Source organism: Nuphar pumila, chromosome 14, assembly GCF_984573655.1.
Source record: "Nuphar pumila chromosome 14, dmNupPumi1.hap1.1, whole genome shotgun sequence".
NCBI lineage: Eukaryota > Viridiplantae > Streptophyta > Magnoliopsida > Nymphaeales > Nymphaeaceae > Nuphar > Nuphar pumila.
The window spans coordinates 14,093,783-14,117,135 of NC_143262.1; the positions used below are offsets into that span (position 1 = coordinate 14,093,783).

The 23,353-nt window shown below is 36.3% G+C and overlaps 1 protein-coding gene across 2 annotated transcripts in view; it reads left to right on the plus strand.

The window, feature by feature from the left end:
• The window catches only part of LOC149816449 (uncharacterized), a 61,834-nt gene that overhangs the window by 33,361 nt on the left and 5,120 nt on the right, over positions 1-23,353 (plus strand). For both annotated transcript variants that reach the window (XM_089987165.1, XM_089987166.1), the window contains 5 exons: positions 11,314-11,419; positions 11,515-11,957; positions 12,034-12,216; positions 12,309-12,506; positions 12,855-13,178. In XM_089987165.1, coding sequence (XP_089843291.1) covers positions 11,314-11,419; positions 11,515-11,957; positions 12,034-12,216; positions 12,309-12,506; positions 12,855-13,178 — 1,254 coding nt within the window. The remainder of the gene's footprint in view (positions 1-11,313; positions 11,420-11,514; positions 11,958-12,033; positions 12,217-12,308; positions 12,507-12,854; positions 13,179-23,353) is intronic.

The window sequence follows — 23,353 nt, forward strand, 5'->3', positions numbered from 1 at the left end:
TTCCCTTAAAGATATTGCACACGTGTGCAACCTCCAAGAAAAAGTTCGAATGATGACACAAGGAGACAAAACTATTCGTGAATATTACAATGGGTTGTCCGAACTTTGGGAAGAACTTTCCCTTTTAGAACCAAAGTGGCATTGTGCCGAAGACATCGAGCTTCGTCAGAAACAACTCGATGTTGAACATTTTTACCAGTTTATCACTGGATTAAGGCCGGAATTTGAAACCACTAAATCGGCCCTACTTCACCGGGGAAAAATTCCTTCTATTGTTGAAACTATTGAAGAGTTAACAATGGAAGAAAATCGTCTTCAGAAAGGTTCTTTAAAAATTGAAGATGATTCCGTTTTAGCCGTGTCTAGACCAGGGAATCATGTTCGATCATATAGGCCTCCTTACTTTAACCGACAAAATGGTGACTATGATAAGAAGAAAGTTATTTGTCATCACTGTCATGAACCGGGACACTATAGGCCACAATGTCCCAAACTTAAGGAGCTGAGAGAAAAAAGAGCTGCAATTGCTGGATCGGAGCCTAAAGATCAGGATGCACCAGTTTCCCTGGCCCAACTAATGGAGATCCTTCAGCCCCTCATCAAAGGTGCCTCTTCCTCATCTGAAGCTTCAACCGGCGCAGCAGCCTCATCTTTTTCTGATTTAGGTAAAATTTCTTGGCTTCTTGACTCTGGTGCATCTTTTCATATGACCCCAAATAATCAAAGTCTATCCAAATGTGTTAAAAATAAAACAAGTGTGTCAAAGGTCTTTACTGCTGATGGGACTTCTCTTGAAATAGAAGGAATATGAGATTTTGAAAAAATTTATAAAACAAAAAAATTTTTTATTCCAGAAATTAGACATGTTCCCAAATTAAATTTAAATCTTTTATCTGTATCTCAAATTTCTGATTATGGGTGTAATATTTCTTTTTCTTCTCATGGTTGTTGGGTACAGGATCGCCAGTCAGGCAAGCTGATTGGGGAAGGCCATAGAGAAGGAGGACTCTATTACATGGATTTTTTGGAAATGCCGAAGAAAACTTTTTGTTATAATATTCAAAAAATAGAGTTGGAACTGTGGCATAAGAGACTTGGTCACCCACATATAGCCAAAATCCAACATTTTCCAAATCTAAGGAAATTTTGTAACTCTGAATCATTTGATTGTAAAGATTGTATTCTCGACAAAATGAAAAGATTACCATTTCAGAACAGAACCTTTTTCTCTTCAAGACCACTTGAATTAATACACTCGGATGTTTGGGGTCCTGCACCAGTAATTTCTAAAGGAGGATTTGTTTACTATGTTATTTTTGTCGATGATTTCTCCCGACATACGTGGATGTACTTTCTCAAACATAAGTCTGAAGTATTTTCATACTTTCAAACTTTTCATAATATGGTTAAAAACAAATTTCAAAATGATATTACTATTTTTCGCACAGATTCAGGGGGAGAGTTTTTATCCACAGATTTTCAAAATTATCTTAAATTGCATGGCATCACACATCAAAGATCTTGTTCTTATACACCTCAACAAAATGGATTGGCAGAACGAAAACATCGCCATATTATAGAAACCACTAGAACTTTATTAATAGCAAATCAAGTCCCTAAAGACTTTTGGGCAGAAGCTGCCTTAACTGCCACCTATCTCATTAATAGGATGCCATCTTCTTCGTTACAAAATATCACTCCCATTGAAAAACTTATGAACATTTCTCCAGACTACTCTAGATTAAGAATATTTGGGTGCAAATGTTTCATATTTACTGACAAAAATGATAAACTTTCCCCTCGTGCGATTCCCTGTGCCTTTTTAGGATATGCTGAAAACCAGAAAGGTTATAGATGTTTTGACTTCAAAAATAATAAACTATATGTGTCTAGAAATGTTTCCTTTCTTGAAAAGGAGAGCTTTGATTTTAGAAAATTAAAAGACGTCACTGAGTACTCCTTTTTGCTAGATCTAACATCAACATCTGATGAATATGACCTTGATTGTAACTTTGATGATGATCCAAGAATTATTGATCTTAATGTTGAAAATGAAGAAGTTCATAGAGATACTAGTATTCAATATTCCAGGCGACAAGAGTCTAATACTCCATGTGCACTTGAGAAATATTCTAACATTCCAACTAGACAATCATCCCGAATCTCGAGGCCTCCAGAAAAGTTTGTATCATACGAGTCTTTCTCACCCACATATAGGGCAGTTATTGCATTAATTCACTCATATGAAGAACCATCCACATATTTTCAAGCAAAAAATGATATCAAATGGATAGAAGCCATGAAAGTTGAATTAGATGCACTTGAAAAGGCTTCTACATGGAATATTCAAGATCTTCCTCTAGGGAAGAAAACTATAGGATGTCGATGGGTTTATAAAATTAAAACCAAGAGTGATGGTACTCTTGAAAGATATAAAGCCCGTTTAGTAGCCAAAGGTTATGCCCAAGAATATGGGATTGATTATGAAGAAACCTTTGCTCCGGTGGCTCGTATGACTACTGTCCGAACCTTAATTGCCTTAGCTTTTATCAAAAAATGGTCTATTTTTCAAATGGATGTCAAAAATGCTTTTTTAAATGGAAAGCTAGTTGAAGAAGTATATATGGAACCCCCTCCTGGTCTAAGTATTCCTAAGGGTAAAGTCCTTCGCTTAGAAAAAGCTCTTTATGGACTTAAACAAGCACCAAAAGCTTGGTATGATAGGTTTAGTCGTGTTATGATTGATATTGGTTTTCAATTCTGTTTAACTGACACTGCTTTGTTTATTAAGAATTCTGATGCAGGGATCATTGTGCTTCTTCTCTATGTGGATGATATGATCATCACCGGAAGCGATAAACAGGGATTTGAAACAATCAAAACACTTCTTAAATCTCATTTTGAAATGACTGATTTGGGCTTGTTGAGATATTTTTTAGGCATTGAAGTTGCTTATTCTCCTAGAGGATATTTATTATCTCAGACTAAATTTGCTTTTGATATTGTTTTCAGGTCTGGTATTACTGATGATAAGAAAGTTGACACTCCAGAAGTTGTTAATGTTAAAATGAAGATCGATGATGGAGAACTTCTTGCAGACCCTACTCCTTACAGACAGCTTGTCGGGGCACTTTCCTATCTATCCATTACCAGACCAGATATAGCACATGCTGTTCATACAGCAAGTCAATTTCAACATGCTCCTACTTCTGTTCATATGGGAGCAGTCATGCGTATTATCAGATACATCAAGTCCTCTCTTTCACGAGGACTTTTCTTATCTTCCTCCTCTTCTCTTGATTTAATTGCATATACTGATGCTGATTGGGGATGTGATCCCAATAACAGACACTCAACCACTGGCTTTTGTGTCTTTTTAGGGGAATCATTAATCTCGTGGAGGTGTAAAAAGCAGCAGAAGGTATCTCTCTCATCCACCGAAGCTGAATACAGAGCCATGGCAACCACGACCATGGAAGTAGTTTGGCTCCGACGACTGCTTGCTGACATGGGAGTTGAAGCAACAAAGGCTTCACAAATGTGTTGTGACAACAAAAGTGCGATCTACATTGCCAGTAACAGAACATTCCACGAACGCACCAAACACATCGAAATGGATTGTCACTACGTCAGAGAGGAATATCTACACGGGATAATTGATCTGCCATATGTCACTTCAGAATATCAGTTAGCAGACCTCTTTACAAAGCCTCTCGCTGCTCCCCGATTTCACTTTCTCTTAAACAAACTTTCGCTCATTGTACCATAAGTTTGAGGGGGAGTGTTAAAATGTAAAACTGTACATATATGTATATATAATAATATTATATATATATATATATAAATACATTTTTAATTTCTTTCTTTTCTGTATTTTTTTTCCTTTATTTTTATTTTTTGTCTTTATGTCATCTAGTTCAGTTTGAACTAGAATGACTGTTGCTAGTCAAGTCCTGTCCAGACTTGACTAGCAATAGAGCTGTTGGACTGACACAGTCCAACAGCTCTTAATAGAGCTGTTGGACTGTGCCCAACAGCTCTATTGAGTCCTCTTTCAGCTGTGTATATAAAGGGGTGCAGCCCCTCTTGTATTTTTCTCCAATGCTTCTTAAGCAATTGGTTTTTCATATCAATAAAGAATACATTTTTATTTTTATTTTGTTTCCAGTTATACCCTTTTTAAGGGTTATGCTTTAGTGTCATTCTTGACACTTGCTCTTGTTAATCAAAGCTCGTGTTTCGAAGATCCCCATTTCATTTCATCCCCCTTGTATTTCAATCAAGGCTTGAGAGTCTTAAGCTTCTCTCTTTTTATTCAATATATTCGTATTACATGCATTTGTGCATGTTTGCATTATTTTACGCTTTTTGCGTATTTGTTCAAGTGTGCTTTCAGTGCTTTTGTGCACATCTTTTGTGAAGTACTAGTGCTTGTATGCTTATTGTCTCTTCGTAGACATTTTTACATGGTATCAAAGCTTGGTCAAAGATTGAAGATCGTGTGATTTTTCGTTTTTCGGGTGCCTCAAAAAGCGTGCCTTTGACTTCTTGGAGATTGGAGTGGGGGCTTCTCTTTCTTCAATATTTTGGAAGTTTCCTACATCAAGTAAGATCTAAAATCTTATTACGGTACACGATTTTTTCTCTATTCTCTTCTCTCTAATAGGCGAAAAAGACTCCCACTTCTCTCTTGGCTTCAAGTTGAATGGCTCAAACTATCATGTTTGGGCCGGGAACATGGAAGCTCACATAAAAGGTAAAGGTCTTTCGGGGTACGTTCTTGGTTGCATACCGGAACCCGAACCAAAGATTACTTTGGTAGAGAAAGGTAAAATTAAAATTCTCGAAGGAGAAGAAAGAAGTAGAGCTCTTGAAGAATATTCCAAGAAACATGCGGAATGAAAAAAAAAATAAATTTTTAAGATTCTTTCTTGGATTTTTTCATCGGTAGAAACTAAGATCAATGCCAATATTATTAAATTCAAGAAAGCATCCGGATCTTGGCATTATCTTGAGAAAATGTACACGCCAAGAGACTTGTCTCACAAGTACTGTCTCCAAAAAAGGGCTTTGGCCCTTCAACAAAATGAAATGTCTATAAGGGAATATTTTGCGGAATTATCATCCATATGGGATGAACTCGCCATGCTTGAGCCTAAATGGAGTGAAGAAGCCATTGAGCTTAGGTACAAACAATTGGAAGAGGACCATTTGTTAAATTTTTTGAATGGGCTTAGACCCTAGTTCGAGCAAATTCGGTCCGCTCTTCTCTCGTTTGTTTCCCCCTCGCTTGAAGATGTCCTTACAATGCTTAGTGGAGAGGAAACACGTATGAATACTTGCAAAAACAATCTGAGTGTTCTTGCAACTTCAACTAATGAAGAAAGTGATGCCGTTAATTCCTTTTCAAGACCGGGAAACAATGTTCGAACTTATAAGCCTCTTCACTTCAAAAACCAAAATCAAGGATCAAGTGGTCAAGGAGGAAGAAAGGACTACAGTAAAATTGTGTGCCATTTTTGTAAAGAACCTGGGCACATCAAACCTGTTTGCCCAAAATGAAAGAAGTTGCTTGCCATGACAACCACTTCTCAAAAGGAAGAAAACATGACTCCCTCAAATGAAGCTCTTTCTCTATATCAGATTGTGGAAGCACTTCAACCACTTCTTAAGGGAGTTGTTTCTGGAGCCGCTACCTCTACCTACTCTTCCCCTAGTAAGACCTCTTGGCTCTTAGATTCAGGTGCCTCTTTTCATGTCCCCCAACATATGTTCTTTATTCGATTTTTTAAAGAATTCATCACCATCTTTTGTTTCAACTGTCGATGGCACTTCTCTTGAAATTAAAGGAACTGGAAATTTTAAATTTTTTTTTTTTATTCTTAAAATTAGATTTATTCCAAAACTAAATTTAAACTTGCTTCCTGTCTCTCAACTCTCGGACCATAGATGTGATATAAATGTTGGATACAGGATTGCCGGTCCGAGAAATTGATTGGGGAAGGCTCTAGAAAATGAGATCTTTACTATGTGGACTTTCTTCAAATTCCAAAAGATTCTTTTTGTAATGTGTTGCATCACAAAGACATTAATGTATGACACAAAAGACTTGGGCACCCCAATGTCACAAAAATTTTGTATCTTCCGTTTGCCAAACACTTATGTAAAGAAAATTTTGTTTGTAATGATTGCACACTTGGAAAAATGAGAAGTTTGCCATATTATCAAAGATCCATGTTTACTTCAAAACCTTTTGAACTTGTTCATTCAGATGTTTGGGGACCGACACCCATTATTTCAAAAGGAGGGTTCTCCTATTATATGATATTTGTGGATGATTTCTCTAGATTTACTTGGATATATTTCCTCAAATACGAGGTTTTTGCAATATTTAAATCTTATCATATGATTATTCAAAATCAATTTGACGAAAAATAAAAAATTCTTAGAACCGATTCCGGTGGAGAATATCTTTCAAATGATTTTAAAAGTTATCTTGAGAAATATGGGATAATTCATGGAAAATCTTGTCCCAAAATACCCTAACAAAATGGTTTGGCCGAAAGGAAATATAGGCACATTATTGAGACAACCAGGACCTTGCTCATTTCCCAAAACATCCCAAAAAGATTTTGGGCCAAAGCTGCTGTCTATCTTATCAACCGTCTTCCATCCAAAAACTTGGGTAAAATTTCACAATTTTGTATAAAAGAGATCCTGATTATAGTAGGTTAAGGGTTTTTGGGTGCAAATGTTTTATTTTTACAGATAAAAATGATAAACTTTCTACAAAGGTCATTCCATGTGCCTTCCTTGGGTATTCCGAGACTCAAAAAGGATTTCGGTGCTAAGACATCAAGAATGATAAGTTATATGTGTCTAGAAATGTAAGCTTTCTAGAAAATGTTAGTGGGTTTGAAAAATCTGAATCTCATGAGGAAAATATGGATTATTCTTTTTTATTTGATCTTTTGTCAAGAGATGATGACATCAGTGATAAGGAATCCACACCAAGTGAAAATAAAGTAGAAGAAAATGTCAATCCTCCTCGGCCTTTTATCTATCATGAGGCAGATGATACATCCTCTAGGTAACCTGTTGTATACAAACATAGAGACCAAAGCCGTTTTAAAAGTGTTATAGAAAAATATAGTGAGCCTAGTGAAACTATCACTTTGGGTGAAAGTTCTCAAAGAACTGAGAGAAATAGGAGACCTCCTTCTAGATTCATATCTTATGACTCTTTTTCTCCCAAACATAGAGCGTGCCTTAGTGCCATACACTCATACGTTGAGCCCAAGAATTTTGAAGAAGCCAAAAAGATGAATGAATGGGTAGAAGCCATGAAAAATGAACTAAGAACTCTTAGGAAAGCTAGAACATGGGAGTTTCAGGATTTTCCTAAAGGAAAGAAAAGTATATGATGTAGGTGGGTTTTTAAAGTCAAGACCAAGAGTGATGGAGCTTTTGAAAGATATAAGGCGCGCCTAGTTGCTAAGGGATATGAACAAGAATATGGGTTAGACTATGATGAAACGTTTGCCCCGTTGCTCGAATGATTACAGTTAGATGCCTTATTACCATCGCATCAATTAAAAAATAGAATATTTATCAAATGGACGTTAAAAACACTTTCTTAAATGGAGATTTAAATGAAGAAGTTTATATGACTGCTCCTCTTAGAATAGATTGCCCTAATGGTAAAGTTTTCCGTTTACGTAAAGCTCTTTATGGTCTAAAACAAGCTCACAAAGCTTGGTATGACCGATTTAACAGTTTAATGATAGAAAATGGATTTGTCTCATGCTATACTGACACTGCCTTATTTGTAAAGAAATCTGATGCATGAATTGTTATCTTGCTGCTATATGTTGATGACATGTTAATTCCAGGTGATGATACCAAGGGAATTAAAAAAATTAAGACTGCACTAACTGAAAATTTTGAAATGTCAGATTTAGGTTTTCTGACATACTTTCTGGGCATTGAAGTTGCTTTCTCTCATAGCGGATATTTTTTATCCCAAACTAAGCTTGCTTGTGAGATAATTGATGACAAAATTTGTGGAACACCTGAAGTTGTTGGATCCAAGATGATGATCAATGATGGGATTATTTTGGACAATCCTACTCCTTACAGACAGTTGGTTGGGTCATTGATGTATCTTAACATCACTAGGCTTGATATATCTCATGCAGTTCACATTGCAAGTGAATTCCAACATGCTCCTACATCGGTTCACATGAGTGTAGTCCTTCGAATCATCGGATATATAAAAGGAACAACAAATAAGAGAGTATTTTTTTTCTCATCCTCTGAATTAAATTTAATTGCGTATATTGACTCTGATTGGGGAGGTGACCCTAATAATCGTCACTCCACCACTGGTTTCTGTCTTTTTAGGTGAATCACTGGTCTCTTGGAGGTGTAAGATGCAACAAAAAGTCTCTTTGTCCTCCACCGAAGCTGAGTATAGAGCCATGACATCCACAACCATGGAAATAGTATGGATTCGGTGACTGCTAGAAGATATGGGAGTTCATATTCTAGAACCAACAAAGTTATGTTGTGACAATAAGAGTGCGATATACATCGCCGACAATCATACCTTCCATAGCGCACGAAGCACATAAAGATGGACTGCCACTATGTTCGGGAATAATATTTAAAAAGAATCATCAATCTACCATAGTTGACATCGGAATATCAACTAGCGGACTTCTTCACTAAGGCACTTTGCTCCCCTCGTTTTCATTTTCTTTTGGGCAAACTTGCGGTTATCGCACAGTAGGTTTGAGGGGTGGGGGTGTTAAAAATGTAATCCTTATGTACGTATATATTAGTATATATATAGAGATATTATATACATATATATATATATATATTTTAGTCTTAATACCCGAAAAGGGTATTTTTGTATTTTCCCTTTTTACGCATATTCCACTTAGGAATATGATTGTAATTCTTTTTTCCTTTTTTTTTTATTTTTTATCTTTTTCATTTTTTTATTTGTGGTTTTTGTGCCACCTTGGGGGCTCCCAAAGGAGTCGTTAGGAGCCCCCAACGGTCACACATGTTTGCATTATTTTACGCTTTTGCGTATTTGTTCAAGTGTGCTTTGAGCGTCTTTGTGCACATCTTTTGTGAAGTACTAGTGCTTGTATGCGTATTGTCTCTTCGTAGACATTTTTACAATTTCGTACCTTATATTGTAAGTTGCACACATGTGCAATATCTTTAATAGAGTATATTCTCTTAAGATAATCCCATGCATTGTTTGCATGTTCAAATTTTGCAAGACTTAGAACATTTCTTGATGTCGACGCAACTAATGAGCCAAGACATGATCTTGGTATGTCCTAATCTCCATTCCTTCCACTTCTTTTCATAAGTGGTTATTGTCTTATTTTTCTTAACCTCCCCAAAAGGTACCTCTTTCTCACCTTCTACTTTGGTAAGGATTAGTTTAGGTTCCAGATCAGTCTCATCCACTAATCCTCGTAACCCTTTTCTCCATATAAGATGCTTCATAATTGAAGCCCATATTACATAATTGGAGTCCTTGAGCTTAATGGGTTTTATGGTGACATTATCATTGTCATTCATTTTTACAAGGTTGAAAAAAGAAGAGAAGAATAGAGAAGAGGAAGGAAAAAAATAAGAGAAGTCACAAGCACTTTACCACCATGAAAATGTCACCAATCACGAACACTTCGAATAGAAAGTATAAAAGAGCTCAAACACTTTTAAATTTGGAGTGGCACACGCCAACAATGGACACTCAAAGAGTTCCACTAAAATACCGAAATGAACACTCTAACCACAAAAAAGGTTCTTACACAAATACCCACTAAATGGGTTTAAGAACAAGAGAAAAAATAATGAGTTTATTGATTGTAATCCATACTAAAAAGCTTACTTGAGTGGGGGGCAATGCCCCATATTTATACACAAAAGAAAGGGAGGAATAGAGAGTCGTTGGGCAATGGCTCTATTTAGAGCCCTTGGGAGTCCAACGACTCTCTTTGTATTGACTTGGTCAATAGTTTGACTAGTTCAATACAAACCAAACAATCTGAAAAAGTTAAAAAATAAAAAAACCTAGTTACTGTACATGTTATAGGTTTTTATTTTTAACAGGTGGAGCCTAGGCAGTGAACCCCTAAAAAGCCTAGGCGGGGCCTAGGTGGTGTAGGCAGTACACCCCCCCCCCCCCCAAAAAAAAAAAAAAATACAAATATTGTCACTGTATTATGCAATTTCCAAAAAATCCTTGGAAAAATCATAGAAATCCAATTTACCTCCGATGAGTGCGATTTTTTATTCCTTGGGCTTCTAAAATCGCAATCTATCAGAATCTAGGCTCAAATCAACAGAACATCACCTTGTCGCAGCCCTTGCTGATGTCAGCAACACATTATTCTCGATACACCGATGAAGCCCCAAACTCCCCTTCAGTATGTTCACACTCTTCTTCTGGATGCTCCTATGGCTCTGATACCATATGAGCAATCATAAATCGTTTATCAGATTAGAGAATCAAGAAGAAGAAAAAAGGGCAAGAACACATGAGAGCAAACTTAATGCTTCCTTAAATGAAAAATGAGAAGATACAACAATAAAAAGGGTCAACCCCATACCCTACAGGTACAAAGACTAAAAAGCCTTTATAGCATAACTATAATACAATAAAAGGAAAAATACAGATTTACCCTTATAAAGAATCATATGTACAATAAAGATGTGTTTCATATTTTAACAATGTGGGGGTTTTCTCTTGGCCTAGCAAAAAAAAGTTATAAATTACTGTACTGACTACTGTGTTTGCGTGTCTCCACGCTTACATTAGCCATGTTTATCTGGCTTATCTGGAAAGGACTTGGTGCTGATTTGCAGATTCTAACTGGAAGTCCATCCAAGTTTTCTTCCCAATCAATGCAAGTAGCTGAAATTTAGCTGGGATTTTAGTAATTCACATGGTCCCTAAGCACAAAAAAGCGGACTAGTTTTTTCACAGTTGATTCTTGTATAAATTTCCTTTGAATATGGAACTCTAGACCATTCCTGATTTGCTACCTTTGTCAATCTCTTTATTTTATTTTATAGGTTTGGGGATTTATATCTAACGTTAAAAAGCACCAGAAGACATAAGGTTTAACTGCATGGTGGTCTGAGCACCTTGGCATACTGGCCTTGGTTTTTCACTGTCTTGTTATCTTAGTGGACCTAGAACCTCTGAGATTGTGCCCGTATTGTATTAGAATGGGAAGATCTTGTTATTGCAACATATCTCACATGTTTAGCCTTTTACAGAATGAACTGTGCCGGATGAAACTGGATGTTCCAATGCTTGACAAACTTGTTTATGAGTATTGTGTCTACAGAGGACTGCTGGATATTGGAATTACATCAGCATCAGGTAAAGTGTTAAATTATAGCATTGGAAACTCTTGCTTATGAGCATGGAAAATGTGAATTCTTTTAACTGGAAACATGCTTACTTCTCACTTCCAGGCTTGAATATGCATGGCTGTTATCAAACCATGAAAGCATGTTCACCGGAGCTTGAGTGTAGTTCTTTGAGAGAAAATTCTTCATTAACCATGGACTGTGGAATGGGTCATTTTGATGGGGAAAGCTCCGTTGATGGTGTTAATAAGGAAGATGTGCCAGAAATAAATTCATCTCCGAGTACAAGAGATGCTGATGCTGAATTGAGGTCGGTAGATGAGATAATGGATGATCAGGAAGATTGCAGCACCAGTGAATCACACCAAGCTGAAAACCATCCAAGAAAAATTTCTTGTGGATGGCATGGATCAAGAGAGAGGGCCAGACACAAGAGATGGAGAGGTAGAGTTGAGAAGCCAGAAGGAATTGTTCCTGAGGTTTTATTCTCCGAGGACAGTAAAAATCATATTTTACCTGACAGTACAAAAAGCTTCGAGGGTGACGGGGTATGTAAACTTCTACACCTGAAACAATGTTGACTGTTTTTTCCCCTTATTTTATTGAGGTTTTCTTATTGTACAGGTTGGTGCAAAAGATGCTGGCATTGACAGTTTGAAAAATAAAGATCTAAACAAGTATGACATAATCTTAGGGATCAAGGAACTTGCTAGAATGGGAATGACTACAAAGGTGGTTGAAGAAGTTAATTTGTTGGATTCCAACTTTTTTGAGCAAAACCAAGTTCTACTGTTTCAGTTGAAGCAGGTAAAAATGTGAAAGATTGCATGTGAATGATTTGCATGAAATGGAACTTATGCATTGTATTGAAACTGAGAAAGTTGTGATACTGTTATCAGGTTGAATTTCTGAAGCTGGTTGAATGTGGGGAGCATGCTAATGCTCTCAGAGTAGCATGCTCTTACTTGGGTCCAATTGCTGCAAATAATACAGCTCTGCTGAAGCCACTGAAAGAGACTTTGTTGATATTGCTCAGACCGAAGGAAGAAATTCATGCAAAACCTATCTCTCTGTCCAACCTTGCAACATCGCTTCAGGTCTCTCTCTCTCTAACATACTGATGTGCATGTATGCATATGCCTGAGATATAATGCTGTATGGTTTGACTATTTATCTTCTCATTCTATCCATTATGTTTGCTCATGTCCAAGGAGTGCATATTTGTTTAAAAAAATGAAATGTTATTTTTTTCCCATTTTATTGAGCTTTCTTTCAGCTGTATTTTGTTGGCCGTTTAGTGCTTATGCACACTGTTTGATTGCATAGTAACTTTTACTGGATGTAACCTAAGATAACTTTCGGGTAAAAGATGAGGGTTAAGTTTTCATTTGACTTAATTTGATAGTTTGTGGGTACCTGAATTTTCGTTCAATGATTTGATGTAGGATGCAATTGGTAGGAGCTTTGGTATTGAAGAACCACAGCTTATGAAGATAGTGAGGGCAACACTTTTCACACACGATGAGTGGTTTAAGCTTCAAATGTGTAACGACCACTTCGAGGGGCTCCTAAAGATAGATCACTTGAAAGAAATTGATGCTCCTTTGCTTGTTGATGTTAATTCAAAAGTCGCTCCTACCACTAGCAGTTATGGGTCTTCTCAAGTTACCATCTCGTTAAGCAACAAAAGGCAAACAGACAATAGTGATCAAACTCGAGGGTTATCCAGAGATGTCATATGTGAGGAAACTGCTATACTTAAAGTCATGGTGAGTATTATTTGTTTTGTTCCCGAATACATGTTTTTCATTTTTCTGCTTAGTTTAGCATTTCATTGGCTGCAAATAATGTATGCTTAAGTGGATTTAACATGCATATAATATGATATCTTGATCCAAAGTATCAATGACTTTTTATAAACTTGTAGAACTCTTGAATCTGAGTCATACAATCTGAAATAAAACATAGACCAATAGTGCAATGGGTGGAGGAAAAAGGTGGATTAAAAACAGAGTTACCGGAAGCGCCTAGGTGCATGGGGAAGCATGCTTCCCCGAAGCGCATTTCGGAAGCGCGAAACGTCGCGCTTCCAAAACGTGAAGGGAAGCACGCTTTTTTTGGGAAGCGCGGTTCCCATAAATGGGAAGCGCACTTCCCCATTTTTTTCATTTTTTTTTTTGTAATTTTATTTTTTTCGCTTCCCCCTCTCTTCCAGTTTGCTTCCTAGGTCGCTTCCGGTTCGCTTCCGGTTCGCTTCCGAGACGGTTCATAATTTTCTTCTAAGTCATCCCACATTTCCCGCTTCCTAAAATTTTGAAAGTGCCTCGCTTCCCGCTTCCTCGACTGGTAACTCTGATTAAAAACATGGTGAATCTTTGGGGTAATCGTACATAAACTATGTTATGATTTCTGCAAGCTTGTGATGATTGGAGAACAGTACTATGGATCTTGATGACAGATTACATATGCAGGGCAGCACCAATGGTTTTGATAAAGGATGAAATGAATGATTAAAGATATTCTAATGTGTAAAATGAAGAATCAAAGAATGAAGGAGACCAAGACGGAGAACATGATTAGGGAACAATTGATCAAAGCAAAATTGAAGAAGGCACTAATGATGAAAATAATGAGAATCAGATTCACATCATATTTATATGGAGGCATAGTCTAAATGGGGAAACATAGGGCTTACATGTCCAGTTGGACTATTCAAGGAGATCCTCAACAAGCACATTTCTAACTGGTGGATGAAGACCATCTTAGGCCACATGAGTGGAGATACTCAGGATTTCACTAAACACTATGAATGTTGATTTAAATTGCATGATATGAGGTTTTATGAGACAATAATGGTGTCATACAGGAAGAAATTCATATATTTTTGAGAACCAATTTGCCTTTATGTTAAGGAGGTCAACAAGATGTGTCATTTTGCTATTGAGGTTATTTGTTGAATTTTTTGGAAGGAAAAGGGAAAATTTTCATATGTTTTTTATCATTAGATAATGGCCAGGATAGTATTAAAGGAATTGATGTTAGTAAACATGTAGTAAAGGCTTCTAAAATGGGCACATTGATGTTGTCTTATATATATATATATATAGGAATGAAAACCTACCCACCAAAAACCATGCCAACCCTACCCACTGGACATTGTTTTATGTTTTTTTTTTCAAAATTCTGACTGTACATGTGTTCAACATGATTGATTTACTATAAATCGACACTTCGATCATGAATTTTGGATAGAAAAAATGATATTTGGAGCCTCAAAAATTTATGAAAATTGTATGCCATTGATTTTTGAAATTTATAAAAATCTATCCATGTATCATAATCAAATGCTCCAAGAACTGATTCCTATCAAAACAAACTTATAAATCACATATGTACGGTCAAAATTTTGAAAAAAACAACAAAATTCTAATAAAACGTGTGGTGGTAGGGTTGGCATAGTTTTTTAGTGGGTAGGTTTTCAAAATCCTATATATATATATATATATATATATATATATATATATATATATATATATATATATATGGAAGAAATAAAGAGTTCTGCTTCTGGTTGTAACATTGTAAAATTGTTTATGAAGAGACAATAGGCATACAAGCCTAAATACTTTATAAAAGAAGTGCACAAAAACACTCTCACAACACTTGAACAAAATACGCAAAAAGCGTATAATAAATAAACATGCAATAATGCATGTATTTCATAAAAATGAGCAAATGCTTGAGACTCTCAAGCTTATTTTACAACAAGGGGGAACACCCCTATTTATACCAGAGCAATGGGGTGCAAAGGGGGGCTCCCCAAAGGAGTCGTTGGGGAGCCCCCAACGACTCTATTGGGGGGACCCCCAATGCACCTTTTACAAAAAATAAAATAAAAAAAAGGATTACAAAAAATAAGAAAAGAAATACAACATATTCCAAATGGAATATGCGCAAGATGTGAAATGACAGAAATACCCTTTTTGGGTAAAAGAGAAAAAGGAAAAATATATAAATATATATACTTATATATAGAGATACGTATACATATAATATATGTATATGTATCTCTATCTATATATGTATATATATTTATACTTACAATAAAGTTTTTGAGTATACATTTTAACACCCCCCCTCAAACTTACGGTGCGATAACCACAAGTTTATCAAGAAGGAAATGAAATCTGGGCGAACAAAGAGCTTTGGTGAAGAAGTCCGCAAGTTGATACTCAGACGTCACGTATGGTAAATCAATGACCTTCTTCAAGTATTCTTCCCTGACATAATGACAGTCCATCTCTATATGCTTTGTTCGCTCATGAAAGGTGTGATTTTTGGCAATATAGATTGCACTTTTATTGTCACAGCATAGCTTTGTTGGCTCTCTGATAAGCACACCTATATCTTTCAAAAGGTGTCAAATCCATACAATTTCCATGGTAGTGGATGCCATGGCTCTGTATTCGACTTCAGTAGATGACAGAGAGACCTTTTGTTGCTTTTTACATCGCCATAAAATCAAAGACTCACCTAAGAAAACACAAAAACCAGTGGTGGAGTGACGGTTACTAGGGTCACCTCCCCAATCTGAGTCAGTATAAGCAATTAATTTTAAATCAGAAGAAGAAGATAAAAATACTCCCTTATTTACTGTGCCCTTCAAGTATCTGATGATGCGAAGAACAACACTCATATGAACGGTTGTGGGAGCGTGCTGAAATTGACTAGCGATGTGTATAGCATGTGATAAATCAGGTCGAGTAATGCTAAGATACATTAAAGACCCTACCAACTGCCTGTAAGGAGTAGGATCGGTTAAAGGAACACCATCGTCAATCTTCATTTTTGCTCCCACAACTTCAAGAGTTTCGCATACTTTGTCATCAGAAATCCCTGATTTGTCAATAATCTCACAAGCAAGTTTAGACTGGGATAGAAAATAACCACGTTGCGAATAAACAACCTCAATTCCAAGAAAATATGTCAGAAAACCCAAGTCTGACATCTCAAATTTTGAAGTCAAGACGGATTTAATACCCTTGACTCCTTGAACATCATCACCTGTAATTAGCATGTCTTCAACATAGAGTAATAATATCACAATTCCTGCATTAGATTTTCTAGTAAATAGAGCAGTGTCAGTATAACATGAGGAGAAACCATTTTCCAGCATTACACTGGTAAATCTGTCATACCAGGCTTTGGGAGCCTGTTTCAAACCATAGAGGGCCTTTCGAAGACGAAGAACTTTATCTTTAGGAATCTTTATACCTGATGGAGCATCCATATACACTTCTTCGTTAAGATCACCATTTAAAAAAACATTTTCACATCCATTTGAAAAATGTTCCAATTTTTAATAGATGCAATAGTAATAAGACATCTAACTGTAACCATTCGGGCTACAGGAGCAAAAGTTTCTTCATAATCAATCCCATACTCTTGCCCATACCCTTTTGCAACTAGGCGAGCTTTATACCTTTCTAGGGATCCGTCGCTCTTAGTTTTAACCTTAAAAACCCATCGATAACCTATAGTTTTCTTTCCTATGGGTAGAGTTTGGAAATCTCAAGTTTCAGTCCTTTTAAGAGCATTAAGTTCATTTTGCATGGCTTCTTGCCATTCTATACATTTTTTAGCTTCTTCAAAATTCCTTGGCTCAAAATAAGAGTGAATGGCACTAAGACAAGCCCTATACCGGGGTGAAAATGAATCAAAAGAGACAAAACGAGTTGGAGGTCTCCTATTCCTCTCAGATCTTCGGTGATCGAGAGCAGGAACAAACTCACTATATTGATCAATGACACTTCTAAAGGTGTCTTGGTTTCTACGTGAGTAAGTTATTGGATCACTTGAAATCCTGTTTTCATGTTCATTGAGTGGGTTATGTTCTTCAACATCACCATCATTTTCCTCATCATGGTTTGATGATACATCATCACTAGATATATCATCATTACTAGTCAATAAGTCAAAAAGGAATAAGTAGTCAAAATTTTCTTGTTGAGAAACATTTTTTTCAAATTCACTTTCATTTTCTAAAAGCGTTACATTTCTAGAGATATATAACTTATCATCTCGAAGATCATAGCAACGAAACCCTTTTTGAGTTTCAGAATACCCAAGAAAGACGCATGTGATAGCTTTGGGAGAGAGCTTATCATTTTTATCCGTAAGTATAAAGCACTTACACCCAAAAACTCGTAACCTATTATAATCAGGTTCAAGCTTATATAAGATCTCAAAGGGGGATATTTTCCCTAATATCCTAGATGGTAAACGATTTATCAGATAAACAAAAGCAAGAGCTGCTTCAGCCCAAAAATTTTTAGGAATGTTTTGGGAAATAAGAAGTGTCCTAGTGGTCTCAATGATGTGCCTGTGTTTTCTTTCGGCCAACCCATTCTGTTGAGGGGTTTTAGGACAAGACCTTTGGTGAATAATTCCGTGATCCTCAAGATATACTTTAAATTGGTTAGAGAGATATTCTCCTCCAGAATCACTTCGAAAAATCTTTATATTACTGTTGAATTGATTCTCGATCATTGAATGGAAGGTTTTAAAACACGTAAAAACTTCATGTTTGAACTTGAGAAAATAGATCCATGAATATTTGGAGAAATCATCCACAAAAATAACATAATAAGAAAAGCGTCCTTTTGAAACAACAGGTGCGGGTCCCCAAACATCGGAATGAACAATTTCGAAGGTTTTAGATGAGAACATAGTTCTTTGCTCAAAAGGTAAACTTTGCAATTTTTCGAGAATACAATCATTATAGGAAAATGAACTTTTACATAGATCCTTCGCAAAATGTAAATAAGATAACTTGGTGATATTAGGATGACCAAGTCTTTTGTGCCACATATTTATATCTTTGTTCCGGGCAACAATACAAAAAGATTTTGGAACTTGAAGAGATTCCATATAGTATAGGTCTCCTTTTTTAAAGCCTTCCCCAATCAATTTCCCGGACCGACGATCCTGTATTAAACATTTATCACATGAAAATTTAATATCGCAACCATGGTCCGAGAGTTGAGAAACAAAGAGAAGGTTGAAGTTTAGTTTAGGTATAAATCTAATTTTTGGAATGAAAAAATCTTGAGTTTCAAAATTACTTATTCCTTTAATTTCAAGAGAGGTTCCATCCGCAGTGGAAACAAAGGACGGAGAAACATTTTTTGAGTAATCGGAAAGTGAAAACATGTTTGGGGACATATGAAAAGATGCACCTGAGTCCAAAAGCCAAGAGACTTTACCTGGAATGGAAGAAGTAGACACGACGGCACCAGATGTAGCTCCCTTGAGAAGAGGTTGAAGGGCTTCTACTATTTGATTTAAAGAGAGTGACCCACTTGATGATGCCTCTTCCTTTTGTGGTACATCGGTGGTAGCCATGGTGAGAAGCTTCTTCCATTTTTGACATATGGGCTTGATATGCCCCGGTTTTTTACAAAAATGACAAATAATCTTGCTATAGTCCCTCTTTCCTCTTTGTCCACCATCTCCTCCTTGATTTTGTGATTTGAAATGAGGAGGACGATAGGTCTTTACATTACTTTCGGGTCTTGATACAACATTGACCTCATTGTTTTCTTCATAAGGAACCGCAAGAATATTTGATCCTTGTTTACATAAACTCATACGAGTCTCCTGACCACTTAATTTGGTGAGAACATCTTCAAAAGAGGGAGGAGTAAATGAGGATAGAAGAGACGCCCTTATTTGCTCAAATTCCAGTCTTAACCCATTCAAAAAATTGAAGAACCGATCTTCTTCAAGTTGCTTGTGACGGAGTTCAATTGCCTCTCCACTCCATTTTGGTTCAAGCATGGAAAGCTCATCCCAAATGGAGGAAAGGCCGACAACATATTCCCTAATAGACATTTCACCTTGAGTAAGGGAGAGGGCCTTCTTTTGAAGGTAATACTTATGGGATAGATCTCTTGATGTATACATTTTCTCGAGATAATGCCAAGCTTTCGATGCTTTTTTGAACTTGATGATGTTGGCATTAATCTTTGTTTCGACCGATGCGAAGAACCAAGAAAGAATCTTGAAGTTCTTCATTTCCCATTCGGCGTGCTTCTTGGAGTATTCTTCAAGAGCTTTGATCCTTTCCTCTCCCTCAAGAATCTTGATTTCACTTCCGTCCATCACAGTTATCTTGGGTTCCGGTTTCGGAATTGTACCTTGCACATAACCCCATAATCCTTTTCCTTTTATGTGAGCCTCCATGTTCCCGGCCCAAATATGATAGTTGGAGCCATTTAACTTGAACCCAAGAGCAAAGTGAGACTCTTTCTCACCCATTAATGAGTAAAGAAGAGGAGAAAAAGGACGTACCAACACAATGTTTCAACTTCTAGCTTGCACAAGATCCTTCTAAAATATTTGAGAAGCAAGATCCACCACTTCAACCTTTAAAGATCCGAAGGCACGGTTTTCGAGGCACTCGAAAAACGAAGAATCCCACGATCTTCAAATACTAACCTTGCTCTGATACCATGTAAAATTGTCTATGAAGAGACAATACGCATACAAGCATAAATACTTTATAAAAGAAGTGCACGAAAACACTTGAACAAAATACGTAAAAAGCGTATAAATAATAAACATGCAATAATGCATGTATTTCATAAAAAAGGAGCAAATGCTTGAGACTCTCAAGCTTATTTTACAACAAGGGGGAACACCCCTATTTATACAAGAGCAATGGGGTGCAAAGGGGGGCTCCCCAAAGGAGTCGTTGGGGAGCCCCCAACGGTCACAATTGTGACCATTGGGGGCCCCCCAACGGTCACAATTGTGACCATTGGGGGCCCCCCAACGACTCTATTGGGGGGACCCCCAATGCACCTTTTACAAAAATAAAAAATAAAATTAAACAAAGGATTATAAAAAATAAGAAAAGAAATACAGCATATTCCAAATGGAATATGCGCAAGATGTGAAATGACAGAAATGCCCTTTTTGTGTAAAAGAAAAAAGGGGAAAATATATAAATATATATACTTATATATAGAGATACGTATACATATAATATATGTATACGTATCTCTATGTATATAAGTATATATATTTATACTTACAATAAAGTTTTTGAGTATACATTTTAACAAACATGCTATTGGTTGGTGGTCCCACTTATGGGGTCAAATCAATATGTTTTAAGAAGATTTGAATATCAATCTCATCGATATCATCTATGATCTATCCCATAAGTATCATACCAAATCCCATCAATCCAATCACTTTTCAAGAAACACTAGTCATCTAAGTCATACAAGTAAAGAAATCTATTCATTGATAAGGAAAAAATGTGAACAATGATTAGATTGATGATCTAATAAAATCCTGAGTCGCGAACATTGATTTGATTGATGGTGGAGAAAGAGAATTCTTAGTTCAATTATGCACCTTAACAATAGAAAAAAGGATTGATCAAATTCTATTGAGTTTGACTCATAGTGATCATTTATCAAAGAATGACTACAGTTATCAAATGATTGACCATGATCCATTTACTTGTGATACTTAGTTGGCATTCATAAAAAGTCTCTAATGAATTATGAGTTCAATAGATCCTATTTAGTAGAAATACAAACACTCCTTGATCATTATCAGACAATTACTTATTCACAATCCTCGTGTGGGGCTAATAGTTCTCATTTCCCATCTCATGGAAAACCCTTTTCGCTCCGCTTAGCCCTACCTCCTTCTATGGGTATTTTAGTGATAGGTTTTATAAGAACTAGACAATCATATTTTGTCAAATATAGAGTGACAAACTTCTATGTTCCTTTCATTACATCATTTTCGAACAAGCTATTGGATGACAATAAAGGTTATCTTATTGATAATATCGATATTGATGATAGTAATGATATCGATGATGACCTTGATATAAAGCTGCTAACTATGTCGAATGTGCTAACTATGTACATGCCGCAAAAAATAGACCGACTTGAGATCACCCTTCCATTAGAAGTAGCAAATGCAATGTCTCCTTGCATAATATATATTCCGAACATTCATAATTTGTATGTGAATGAGTCGAATTACTTATCTCTCGGTCTATTAGTGAACCATCTCCTTAAGGATTGTGAAAGATGTTCTACTAGAAATATTCTTGTTATTTCTTCGACTCATTTTCCCCAAAAAGTGGATCCCACTCTAAGAGCTCCGAATAAATCAAATGCATCATTAAGATATGAAGGCTTCTTATTCCACAACAACAAAAATACTTTTTCATTCCTTCATATACTAGGGGATTTCGCTTGGAAAAGAAAATGTCCCATACTAATGGATCCAGGTCCATAAGCATGGGTTCTAATTCATGAGATCTTGTAGCACTTATCAATGGGGTCCTATCAATTAGTATTACACAAAAAAATCAATTATAGATGGTAATACAATTAGATCAACTCTTCGTAGGCAAACTTGGGATTTGCGATCCCAGTTAAGATCCATTCCAGATTCATGAGTTCTTTTTCTATCAGATAGGAAGGGTTGTTGCACAAAATTCTAAGTAATTTCTCCATGGATTCTATATCTATCTATATGAAGAAGGAATCATGTAACGAAGGAGATTTTTATTTGTCCAAATGGTACTTTGAACCAGGGTTACCAGAAGCACCCATTAGGCATGGGGAAGTGCACTTCCTTGAAATGCATTTCGAAAGCGCAAAACACGATATTTTTGAAACGCGCGAGGAAGCACACTTTTATTTTGGGAAACACACTTCCCCAAAATGGGAAGCACAATTCCCTCTAATTGGGAAGCACTCTTCCCCAAAGGGGAAGCTCGATTCACATTTTGGTGAAGCGATCTTCCCTTTTTGACCTCTTGTTTTAATTTTTTAACAAAAAAGGAATTGAAATTTAAAATACCCTTTTTTCTCATTCTCTCTCTCTCTCACTTTCTCAATTTTCTGTTGCACTCCATCATTTTCCGGCAACGACAAGTCCTCATGGGTAGAATCACAAGGTACACCTCTCTCTCTCTTGTCTCTCTCTATCTCTATCTCACTCGCTCTCTTTCTCTCGTATATTTGTTACTCTCTCTCTCTCACTTTTCCTCTCCCTCTCTCTGTTTCATGCTCTCTGTCTCTCTCACACTCTCTGTCTCTCATGCTCTCTCGAGTCTCTCCTCTTCCTCTCTGGCTTTCTGTCGTTCACACTTTCTCGAGTATCTCTTTTCCTCTCTAGCTTTCTATCTTTCACGCTCTCTCACTCTCTATCTCCTATTTGTCTCTCACTCGCTTTCTTTTTCTCTCACGCTCTGTGTCTCTCTTCCTCTCTCTCCCATTTGTCTCTCGCTCTCTTTTTCTCTCATACTCTCTGTTTGTCACTCTCTCTCAACAGTGACAAGTAATAAATTTTTTTTCTGTGTTGGATCAATCAACTAATCAACATGCTATTGATAAAAAAAGAACTAATTTTGTTGTGTAGCCACTGTTTATATGGTCTGCTTTTTTTCTTTAATGCTTTTTTGCAATTGGCAACATACATGAATTTGGTGTTTCCTCTTATATATTCTAGAATTGTCTGCTTGACTTTAGTTCCATTTTTTAACATATCAATTTCGTGTATGATCTGTTTCTAAAGTACTCTTCAAGTACGTCTATTATTTTTCTTTTAATATATCATTTCTTCTATGTATGCTTGCTATCCTACCAACTTACCATATTAATAACTAATGTTGGATACATTTTTCTTTTATGGTTTTCTTGATCAGAGTTATCAAATCTGTCCGGGTCTGCCCCTTTCCATATGTTTATTTATCCTTTAATTTTCTCTATGCCCCTTTTGTACCACTGCTATTTTAGTAATGGGTAGTCCTTTTAAATGGTTGCAACATGAATATGAATTTTGAATTTTACTTGATATATTATTTATTAAATGCTTGCAACAAATGTATTTGTTAAATGGTTGC